This window comes from Miniopterus natalensis, chromosome 11 (genome assembly GCF_054644295.1).
Source record: "Miniopterus natalensis isolate mMinNat1 chromosome 11, mMinNat1.hap1, whole genome shotgun sequence".
Taxonomy (NCBI): Eukaryota; Metazoa; Chordata; class Mammalia; order Chiroptera; family Miniopteridae; genus Miniopterus; species Miniopterus natalensis.
This window is the reverse complement of record NC_142091.1, coordinates 12,977,126-12,989,002: the sequence shown is the minus strand read 5'-3', so window position 1 is coordinate 12,989,002 and position 11,877 is coordinate 12,977,126. Positions and strand designations below refer to the sequence as shown.

At 47.9% G+C, this 11,877-nt stretch overlaps 1 protein-coding gene across 1 annotated transcript; it reads left to right on the top strand.

Annotated features, from left to right (window-relative positions):
- Window positions 1–7,230: 7,230 nt before the first annotated feature.
- On the top strand, window positions 7,231–11,193 carry POU2AF3 (POU class 2 homeobox associating factor 3). Its single transcript, XM_016203578.2, has 3 exons — window positions 7,231–7,593; window positions 8,972–9,198; window positions 10,530–11,193. The coding sequence occupies exons 1-3, from the start codon at window positions 7,515–7,517 to the stop codon at window positions 10,902–10,904; spliced, it is 681 nt and encodes a 226-aa protein (XP_016059064.2). The 5' UTR covers window positions 7,231–7,514; the 3' UTR covers window positions 10,905–11,193.
- Window positions 11,194–11,877: the final 684 nt, after the last annotated feature.

Genomic DNA, 11,877 nt, shown 5'->3' with positions numbered 1-11,877 from the left:
TGTCAGGTGCCACCTCGGGTGTTCCCATCCCTAATCCCCTCCCCTAGAGACAAGGCTTCAGCTGCTTCTTACCCAGCAGACTCTGGTGCCTTGTCACTCTCAGAGAGCCCTGTTTGCCAGCTCCTTACATGCTCTACTCTGCATCAGACATATTTGAGGGCATTCAGATGCTTTTCTAGCGCCTGCATTTCAAAGAACTCAGGGAACAGGAGCAGAGACCTGTACCCATCTCCTGGCCTGGCCTCATGGGAATGTCTGCTTATTTGCAAAGGGAATCCTACCCTGCCTGTCTTCCAGTGCTTCCCCTTTCCTTGGGGGCTAGGAGAGGGTTTGGCCTGACACTCTCTACCTCTCTGAACCACTCCTGTCTTTTCAAGTTTCCAAATCACATGGAACAGGCACAGCAAGTGCTTGGAGAAGATGACCCAATACAGTCTCAGGCCATTTGTGAGGGGCTCAGGGCTGGACCACCTCCTTCCCACCTCTTATCCCAAAGTGTGAGGGTTTGAGTACATCATGACCTTTCAGCTAAAATGAGCAGGAGCCAAGCTTATTGTCACTTCTCAACACAAGCTCCTGCAGCAAACCAGCAGGGATGCTCCAGAGGGAGAAAGGGGGAGAAATGGGGGCTTCACAGTGAAGAAACCACCAGCCTCAGAAAACCTTGACTGCTGGGCCCATGGGGGCAGCCCCAGCACCTTGGGGGCAGCAAAGGGTCTTAATGGGCAGGCATTCTGTGCTGAAACCTCAGCATCTGGGGCCTAGACAGAGAGCGGACAAAAGGGCAGGGAAGCCTGCACGTTGACCAGGTGGGGTTAAAAAGGCAATGAGGTGCAGAGCTAGGGCCTCTGCTGGACCTCTGGCCTGTAACCTGGGCCCAGAGTGACTCCTTCCGATGCCATACCTACTGTCTGCCATGCTCACTACCCGAAATGTAAGATTTTCCCCTTAAAATACAGATTGAGGGCGTGAGGATCAGTCTGGCCGGCCAGCCTGGCTCAGGTGGTCATGAAGGGCAGCCTAAGTCACTCAAGGCTCCTGGACCTGCCTTTGAGGCAGAAATACAGAGCATCTTTGAGCACTCCTGCTCTGTCTGTGGGAAGGAGGGCAAAATGCTCAAAATAGAATAAAAGCAAGGGTCAGGACTCAAAGGGGTCTCACTCCCTGTTTCTCTGGACTCTCTGTGGGGTGCCTGTGTGCAGGATTTCTGCAGAAGATAGTCCATTTTGTTAAGCCTTTGAATATTCAAATTGAAAGTACCGCGCAATCATTGATTGTCAAATCATGGGTTTCTAGAGGTTTTAAATACTTGGCATGAGGGGGAAAAAACTCAAACCTATACCCGAAGGTATAAAACATTAATTCTGTTTGTCTCCTGCTCCAGGAACCTGGATGCAGCTGGATGCTTTGTGAAACTTTAAAATGTTGCATCTCTGCTTCTCTCCTTGCACAGGAGCCCTCCTAGGCGCTGAGTCCCTGCAGCTGCAGCATCCAGCCACAGACCCAGCTTCTGCTGACCACCATGTCCGGTAACTCAGCTGCTTCTCCTGGGGTAGGGTCACGCGGGCCAGGGGCACTTTGATCTGGGTGTATTTCCACAGCTTTTCCTGCATAAAACAGAGAGGCACAAAGTCAGAGCATACAAGGATGTGCCGGGGATCCGGAGAGGGCACGGGCCACACTGTGGCCGCCCCCGCCCGGCCCCTGCTCCTGAGAGCAGGGCCCCAGATGCCTAGTTGGCTGGTGCCGCCGTCCGCGTACCCCGGCCCACCACGCTCCCTCCCACTTTGCCACAGTTGTGACCCGGGGACTTCGCGGCGCGGATTCTGCGCGCCCAAAAGCGGCGGCGGGGGGAGCTAGAGGCTCGCGGTGAGCCCGGGACGCGAGCAGGGCGTGCGGGGCGCGCAGAGCTGAACTGCGGCGGTCCCCGTGCGGACCCCGAGGCGCGCCCGCAGCCCGCGGAGCCGCGAACCCCGCGAGGAAATGGCAGGAGAGGCTGGACCGCGGAGAGGACGCGGCCCCCAGGCCCTGCGGGCGGGGCGCAGGATCCCCCGGGTCTGGGCGACAAACAGAGCAACCTCCTTTCCTGGGGAGACCCCTAGCTCCCCGGACCTGGCCTGGGGGCTCCCTAATGTCCAGTTGCGGTCTCCTCAATGACCAGGCGAGGCGCTGGCGGCCTGGCACTGTCGCCAGGCGCCCAGGCTGGTCGCGCGAACGCCCCAAAGCGCGGGGACCGGCCCCTCCCCGAGCGATTCCCGGGCGCTCACTCCAAGGTGGTCAGAGTCGGCGCGCACGGGGCTCCCGCGGCGGCTCCCGAGCGGGAACGTGCGCCCGGCCCGGCCCGGCCCGGCCCGGCCCGGCCCGGCCCGGCCCGGCGGGACCTGACAGCCCGGCCCGACCTACTCACTGCGGCTCGGCGGGGTCCCGGGGCCGCGGCCGCCCGGCTCCCGGCGCGCGGAGGCTCCCTCCCCGCCGAGCCTCGGGCGCGCCCTCGCTGGCCCCGCGCGCCCCGGCCGTCCGCCCGGCCCCCGGCCCCGCGGGCCGCCCCTTGCGGAGGGCGACCTCCCAGCCGAGCGCGCGACTCCCGGGGTGTCCGCACCGCTCTCCCGGAGCTCGCGCTGCGCGGACTCGGCTCCGAGCCTCCGCGCGCGGCGGAGCACTGCCTGGCCCAGGAGGGAGGGGGTGGGGAGAGCCGGGAGGAAGGGGAGAGCGCGAGAGGCCCGAGGAGGGAGGGGGAAAGGCCGGGAGCGGGAGAGGCGGAGGAGGGGGTGAGGGAGGGACGCAGGCAAGAGAGGGACAGAAGGGAGGGACGGAGCTCCCTGGGCCTGGGCCTTTGCGGGGGTCAGCCTGGCAGGCCCCTCGCTGGCCCAAGGACAGGGCTCGCCCAGCCTCACAGCCTGCCCCCTGGCTTCCCGACCAAGGGCACGTAGAGGTCGGAGCCTCCCCAGAAGCCACACCTGGCCTGTGGAGACGGAAGGGACTCAGAGATTGCACAGCAGTGGAGCATCACCGTGGGGTGGCTAGGTCAGCAGCCACAGGCCAGAGAGCGCCCTTGCGCCAGTGCCTGGCCCCTCCCTGGTCCCTAACGCCCTCTCCCAGGCCAGCAGGCTGGGCCCAGGCACCCCCCATCTTAGTTAGCCGAGATGGTGAGCTCCCCTGGACTGGTCTCCGCATTCCTAAGCAGAAAAAACCTGTGTGCTATTGGTTAGGGATAGGACCCAACCTGAGGTGGGTGGCCCCACAGATTGCCATATGTTCTGATTCCCCGGGAGGCCCTGCAACCTGCCCAGCCTCTCCCCATCCCTTCAAGTTTGAGAACTTTGAGTGTCTTTCCCACTTGTTTTTTAGCATTCTCATTGTGTTTTCCAAACCTAGAAACCTGGGCTCACGTGCCATGTCTGTAAAGGGGACTCCCACACCCCGGCCTGACACCCAGCCCTCACACTTGACCACTGACTCAGTTATCTTTCCCCAGAAAAACCGAAGGTCTATCAAGGTGTCCGGGTGAAGATCACGGTGAAGGAGCTGCTGCAGCAGAGAAGGGCTCACCAGGCAGCCTCAGGGGGAACTGTAAGCATAAACCCTTCACTCACTCCCTACTCTTGTTAGGCGTCACCCAGCCCTGCGCCTGGGAAGGTGTGGAGGCCACCCTGGGCCCCAGTCACCACCCCCAGACCTGGCCTTCCTCAGCTTTTCTCATAAATCTAGTACCCTGTTCATCATGGTTCACCACAGGAAGCCACAAAGAGCAGCTGTGGCATGTTGTAGGGCTCAGGATTTGGGGAGCCCACCCCTCATTGATCCTGGTTGAGTAAGAAGGGCTTGTTGATCCTGTGTAGGGAGAGGAGCAGCCAGCAGGTAAGTAGGCTGTTACTCTGTTAGAAAGACAGTGGATGTGCCCTCAGATATGCAAAGAAAATCTCTCCCAGAAACTTGCGTCATTTTAGGAAGCCCTTCAAGGAGAGAATCTCTGTGGAGCAGACCCCCTTCCTCGTCATTCTTCTGGAACCCAGCCTCTGAGGTCATTTATCTGTAAATCACCAGTCCCTAAAAGTTTCCTACAGAAAGGGGCCATGTCTCTGCAGAGGAGACCGCTTGGAATGTAGAACCACCTCATTAAGATGTAATGAAGCCTCATGTAGTTCCAGATTATCACGAGATTGATCTGGACCGCCAAACGAGTCCCCTGCCACTTATATACATTCTAAGCAGATAGGACTGCCAAGAGCTCTCAGGGCAGCAGCAGGGCCAAATAAAGTAGGTCGGGTTATCCTCCAAGGGAGGGAAATGCCTCACCGAAAGGCCTTGATCGTACGGTTGCTTATGGGTTGATTTAGGTGTGCGTGTAGGACCTGACAGCTGGAGCCCAGTATCAGCACTGGTGCTGTCTCCAGCTTATTGGCATCTGCCCCACAGTGGGTCTTGTGCCTGGTGCTATTTGTATGCAGCGCACAGCTTCATGAAATGGGCCTTTGTGGGAAGAGGCAAGTGATGTAGGGATGGCAAGCACAGGTTCTAGAGCCAGTGGACTGGGCTCAGATCTCAGCGCCTCTGCGGTATGTACCCTCTGAAGGAGCTGTTTCTCCTCTCTTGCCTCTGTTTTCTCATCTTTAAACTGGAGATAATAAGAGTTTGTGAGGGTTAAATGAATTATCGCATAGAAAGCACTTAGAGAGTGCTTTCCACATAGTAAATGCTCAGTTAGTGTTAGCTATCATCATTATTTGTGAAAAGCAACTACAGTAAAATTACAACCAAGGCTTGAAAGCCGGCTTTTCAGTGACATTCATATGCACCCTTTGCTCAGAGCTTAGAGGCTCAAATGTGACCTTGCTGTGATATGGCACATACAGCACAGATTTTAAACTTGCTGGGGAAGTTAGCACCTCCCTATGCAGAATTCCTGCTAACACAGTAAGATTTCCTTCCACTTGTGGAGGGTTTTACAGTGGGTCTTTTAAAACATTTTGTGCATACTCATTTCATTTAGTTCTTATAATAACCAGGCGAGCTGAGTAGATCAGGGGTCTGTACACCTCTATTATAGCTGAGTCTTGCAGTTCCTGATGGTAAAACTAAAAGTACAACCAAGGTCTTATTCTTAATACAAAAAAAAAACAAAAAACCTTCCCACCTGTTGGCTCCCTAAATTCATCTTTCTGCAGATCCAGCTGCCCTGAGCAGGAGTCTGGTAACCTCAACCATCAACCCCTTCAATTCAGAAATAATTACAAATTAATAAAACCAGGAGCAAGGGAACTGGGAAGTGCTTCTGGAGCAAAAAACAAAAATCATCAAAACGTTCATAACAAAATGTAATCTTTCATTACGGAGCTTTGGTACATGGTAGAATTCTGCTTCAGCTGCGCCTGGAGAAGTCCCACTGGGCACGGCAATTTTATGGCTGTTGGCCTCTTGCAGATTGGTTTGACCTCTGATCCCCTGTTAGCTAGCTGCAGGAAGGAAAGCAAGGGTTAAATATTTCACTTGTGTATCTGACCAGGATCTGTTCCCTGGAGAGGTTTGACTTATCTAAGTTTTTCTCAATTCCCCCCTGAGAAATAATGAAGCAGTACTTCCAAGCCAGTACCTTGCAGAGGTTCCTTGTCTAGTATATCCATCCGCCCATGCCCTCACAGGCAGGAAGAGTACACACAGATGATTTAATTACGAGAGCCAGATGTACATCCCTCCGTGGGAACCATCAGAAGGATCTGGGATTCCAGGAAAGCTGTGAAGGTAGGCTCAGTAGGCAAGGATGGCAGATGCCAGGGGGTAATGTAGATAGACTCTTGGTGTAGACTTTCTGGTTTAATAGAGATGATCTCCAAGCTGTTCAGTGGTTAAAGGACGCCTCTAGGAAGCTTTAAGCCAAGGAAAGAGTTAATTTTATAAAATATACAAAGCAGGAAGAAATTTATCTTAATTTGTTATAAAATCAGTAGTATCCACAATTTGAAATTTTAAGAAGGCAATTGTGAACAGAAGTTATAGACTGAGAGATAAATATCAGGATCTCAAACAGTACCAGGAGAGATGTGTGCGCGCAGTATTTGTAAATTTGACTTTTAAGAAAACTTATTTAGGCCAGGCCAGATCAATTTGCAAACGGCCTTATACACGCACACGCACACACAATTCTTTTACCTTTAGGATAAAGGGGAACTTGAGCTAGCACTTATCAAAAGATATAATTTACTCTTTTTTTAACCATTAATTTTTTAACAACCTTGATGTGTTTTTTAAATTGTAGATTGTGGATTTTTGTGCTGTTTGAAATCTAAGAGAGAGGTGCCTTTCTTTGTATTCTTGGAGCAAAGTAGAAAGTGAACTCATGACTAAAAAGATAATATCAAATAGGATATTGTAAACATACCTGAGGGAGATAAGGTGGGGAGGCAGATAAACAGACCATTGGGGCGAAGGGGGGCAGGAGTGGGGTTAATGAGAGCTCTACAATGAAGCAGTTTTTAAAACCCACTCTGTCCAAGTCCTTCAGATCAAGCTGCAGCCAAATATTTGCATGAAAAGCTGGTGAAGGATTCCAGCTTCCTGGTTCATGACATTACAGCATGGATCGTTTTCAAAATTAACACTACCTCCTGTTTCAGCCGTGGCTGGCTGTGCTCTCCCAGCGGCTCTGTGTATGGGAGTCAGCATGCCTTGTGACTCAAGAGAGAGGTGTGGTGAGCTCAGCACAGAATCACAGACCAGTGCTGGTCCCTTTAAACTTTAAAGCCACCACCTGAAAGCTAAAAAAGTAGTAATAATACATCCTAAATTACTTGGTTAGTAAAATTATCAATTCAACTAGAAGATACAGGCTGCTTTACTTTCAATAGTTAAAAGGAGCAACCTCATAGGCTTCAAGTATTTATAATAGTGGAAAAAGCAACTTTTATAAAAATAAAGTAGAAAATATACAGAGTTGAAATATTTCCTGACCATTAACTAGTATATAGACAGGCTCCAACTCACTGACTACAGGTTTAAGAAGTTTTTTTCTTTTTATTTTTTTAGTATTTCATAGCTACTAAGAACATGTGAATATTTTGAGCTATCTGGGATCAACAAAGTTGGGAATTGTGTCCTTTGGAAAAAACAAATTCCTAAGGATAAGTAGCCAGATAGAATGTTAAATTTTGAAGAAAAGGATTGACTATGTGATGAGAGTTGGGATTAAATAAATGTAAGTCCTTGTTGATTTCAGGTTGAATGGCTTAATAGAAAGGTCTTTACCAAGTTTTCTTGAACTATTATAGTTCTTTTATATAAAAATCATTTAAATTAAATTTTTATCCAAATTAATAGCCTTTAAAATTTATGTGAGAGAATCTAATATTAGAAAAAAATCCCCAAGCAAACCTAAAAATGGAATCTAAATAAAATATAACACTGTTTGTACTGAACTCTTTTAGAAGAAAGAATCCGGCTTACCTTAGAGCAGAAGGCAACATAGTTCCATCAAAATGTCTTAGCTTTCCCTGCACAGAACTTGCCTTTCGCTTAGCTTTATGGTCCTGTTCTTGCTTTGGCAGCTGTCCGGAGGGAACAGCGTCCACCGTTCAGATCCAGTCACGCCACCTTCTGCAGGTCAGTACAGCCAGCATTACAGTTCCCTCAAACACTCTTTCAAAATCACATCTCGAAAGTCTGTCAAAGCTCGATTCAGGGGTTAAGAAAGGCACCACCATTTAATTGCAATCCGACCAATCAGAAGGTGAAAAAGGCGCAGCGCCTCCAGATGGAAGCCCCGCAAGCAAACAAGCGCAACTGTTTCCTTCTTCGGAACTGTCTCTTCTTCCCTGTCAACTCTACCCAGGGCTTGTTTCCCTCATTTATTCCAGTTCCTCATCTCCATGTAACTAAACTGGACTAAAAGGCCAGAATTGTTTTTAGAAACTTGCCTTTTCTCGTGGACCGTGAGATGGACTACAGAACACTCTGAGGCTCCTAGAGTCCTGCCTTTGCTCTTGTTCAGTGTCTGGCCGACCGGGGCTTCCCTCCCCTTCCTCTCTCTCTCCCCAGAGAGCAGTTCAAACAGCTGTGAGTTTTCTCAGCCCAATGCGAGTAACTCATTACGTAAACACTCCTACCTACCCCACTTAACAGCTAAGAGTTTAAAGAGCTCATATACAAGGGAACCTGCTTATGGCAGCTCACCACTGTATTTGCCACTTGCATTTAACCTCAAAGGAACCTCAAGACTTCAAAGAACCCCTCTGATGGACACACTCTAAACCTATCTTCTTTGAGCATGTTTAGGATAATAACCACATATTGGGCCTATTAATACTAAAATAGAAAAGGAGCCATAGTTTCAGCATTATTCTTGTTTGGTAGTAACAACTTATTTTTAATTCCATTCTCACTTTAACATTAAGAAAAGATTTTTGCTTTTTGTAATTTAGAACAGTACTCATTTGTCTTCTATGTTCCTGGTTTGTATTTTTATAACTTGTGTGTCTATTTATATCACTCCTCAAAATTTAAGTTGCTGAGTGGGTGTAAAATGTTTAGGAATCAAGAGAATTGTTTCCCATGGCATCAGAAGTTTTCCTAATGCCTCAAACAACTTCCTAAGCTCTTTCTGAGAGGTTTACTTGGCCTGCAGACAGGGGCTGAATGTGGATGCTTTTTATGGTCCAAGGAAGTGGAGGCCTGAGCCAATATTTGACTCTGTCAGTTAGTCAAAGGGTGGACCTCCATCCTTTTATTTTAGCCCTACCTACATTCACAGCCAGTTTTCATATTATTAGGCAGATTCATTTCACTGAAACTTGAATTAGCTAAGGCAACTGAAAAATCCAAATTGCCTGACTGCTTACTCTTCTGGAACTTCTTAAGCCCCTTAGACCTAGTAAATGTTCCCTTAGACATAGTAAATATTCAGAATGTAGAATAGAGCTTCATTCAAATCCATAACTGAAAGTTTTAAACAAAACAAAAATCTTTTTCCTTTCTCTTCTAGTCTATTTTGAACCTGAGTCTATTTCTTCCACACCCAATTATTTTCAACCCCGAGAATTTTCCAGTTGTGCTTCCTGTGAAGAAAACCCAAGCTGCCTCGACCAGATCTTGGATTCCTACCTTCAGACAGAGACACACCCAGACCCTTTGCTCAATTCCATGCAGAGTGCTCCACACTATTTCCCGGACAGCTTCCAGGCTGCCCCTTTCTGCCTCAACCAGAGCCTGGTAACTTATCTCAGTTCTCAACAAAACCTGTTTATTGCTTATTATGGGGTAACAACGCTCTGTAAGAATGTTTGCATCATCTTGGAGAAAGTGTACAAACACTGTCAACAAGGACATCCTCCACGAAGCAAGCAGACAACTGTTTACAACTCAATGGAGGTAGAAATAGCACACATTTTCCAAGCAATAAACAGGTCCCTTGGCAACATACACTTAATATTTATAAACTATAAAATTAAGACATTTACTAATTGGGAGTCACTGGTTTAAACAGTGGCCCTTGGATTTGGGGGTTCTTGAAAATGGAATTAAGGCCGAATCTACACAGTACCAAACTGTCATTTTGATAAATGGGTTTTGTTTGATTTTTGACATTAAATTGGCTAGACTAACTGGTTGTTTTGGTCTGGCTTAGGCACAAGAACTCATTTGGGTCTGAGATGGTCAAGAAAAATGAAACCATAATGCTTGAAAGAATGTGGATGGTCCGTTCATGATGGACCTCAAACATTTGAAAATGTGTTACTTAAAATGTAGTCATGTTTGCATCAGTTGGATACCAGCTGTTTTAGAAGTCTTTTAGATATTATTAGATTTTTCTAAACCTTAAGAAGTAAGTTTTTAAAAATAAATCCTTTTTTATTTCTATTTTTCCAAAGTCTGTGTAGGTATGAGACTAAATTTTAAGGGGATAGGAAATTAACTGCACAGAATATGCACACAGGGCCCCCAGTCATCCGGTTCCCGCCCAGCTTCCAAGTTAGGCTTTCTCAGTAATGACTGTAGACCTGCTTAAGGGAAAGCAGAAGGTACCTTTCTCGTCAGGGGACAAAACTTTAGTGACAGCAAGAGTAGTTTCGCATCTTGGAGTCTCCCGGACACTGGATCATTGAAGGCCCCAGTTCTACCTGAGTGTGTTCACCTTGCTCTCCACAGCCAAGGGTGTGGACAAACGTCCAAGGTGCCACCTGCAGCTTACATTGTGCCCGAAGCTTATATCGTGGCACACAGCAGGATTCGGTGGGCAGGTGACTTGCAGCACAATGGGATTTTGCGGTTTAAGGACAAAGCATCCTCTAAAGTATGGTTACAACAAAGGAAGCCAGTGAAGCAAGGCAATTTATTGTTGGGAAAGAAATAGGTAAATATAGAATGTGGTGTCATGAAATCACGCAATCAGCAAATAAAATGACTGTGCACTTGGGTTGGGTTGGGTCTTTTGTTTCCTTACCCCTGATGTTCTTACTCTGAGTTATTAAATCCATTCCATTCAGTCCTTTTAATCCTGTCTAAGTTATCAAGCTCTTTGTTCCTTGGTTTTCTTTCTCTAGACCCCAGGATCACCTTCAGATTCCTCCACTCTCTCTGGCTCCCTGGACTTCAGTTACTCGCCAGCTCACCTACCTTCGTATGCTCCGGAGACTTACAGCTCCCCCCCTTCTCTCGACACCAGAAACTGTGGCTATCCCTCGGAAGACTACTCCTACCCTCACTTGGCCTCGCACGCCCAGTACGACTGCTTCTTCCCAGCCCCGACCTCGGGCTGCTACTGTGTGTCCTGCGAGGCAGAGCACTTGGCCACCATCAGAGCATCCGAGTACTTTTCCTGCCCCGGCACAGACTGTGTGAACTTTGATCCCTCGGCCGCAGCAGCCAGTGATTTCTACATGCGGGAAACAAACTGTGACATCTGCTATAGCTCATAGAATTTCATTCATGTGGAACATGGCACGCACATGTCTGTTTTTCTGCCATGCCAGATGACAACTTGAAATAGGCAACCTGTTAACAGCACAACACAGGTGCAGTTTACATGTCCCTGTTTTCCAGTTTCTGACGCTAACTTAGGCATTAAGATGAAGTCCTCAGACCCGGTCACTGTGTCACTCCTACTTTGAATGCTTACAGTTCAAGTTTTAGGGAACATTCAGTGGTCTTACTTTTCTATGTAATGAACAAATTCTAATTTTTTTTTACTAATAAATAATTTTGTATTATTAAGTGTTGGCTTATTTTTTTAATTTTTGAATAATAATTTCCAGTTGGCTTAAATAGTATCACTTACTTCTGGAAATCATAATGACTCTTCAATAGTCTCATCTTACTCATGAATTTGAAATTATTTTAGCGTGGTGAGGTGCCCTGGCTCCCACGGGGACAGAGAGTAGACACAGCTGTGATGGCAGAAAAGTGAAAGTCGGCCTCCCCTTTAAATGAGGGTATATGTACACCTTGGAGCAACATCAGAGAAAGACATTTATGAATCATTAGGTTTTTGTATGTAACTTTAGTCAATGAAATATTAATATGACCAAAAAGCACATCTTCCCTCCAGCAATGTTAACCTGTAGATAATTCTTTTTCTTTCCAAAGCATTGTTTTGTAAACTTTCTGGGCAAATATTTGATCTGCTTTCTCCTGAGGGCTCCCTTGCTGTTGATGCATGGCAAAGTTTAGAATTCCCTTATATCTCTGAATTTCTGCTTCGGGTCCTTAAGTACGCATCACTCGTCTTTACAGACTGATTTAGAGGATGGACTATGTTGTTTACAACTGAGTTTCAGAATTTACTTCCTCTGATTAATCTATTTGAACAAGCCTAACTGTCTTCGGAGGTGAAGAGAGTTACTTAAGCTCCCTGCGCTAGACCCTTTGCTAAATCCTGTTTGCTGAGGGTAC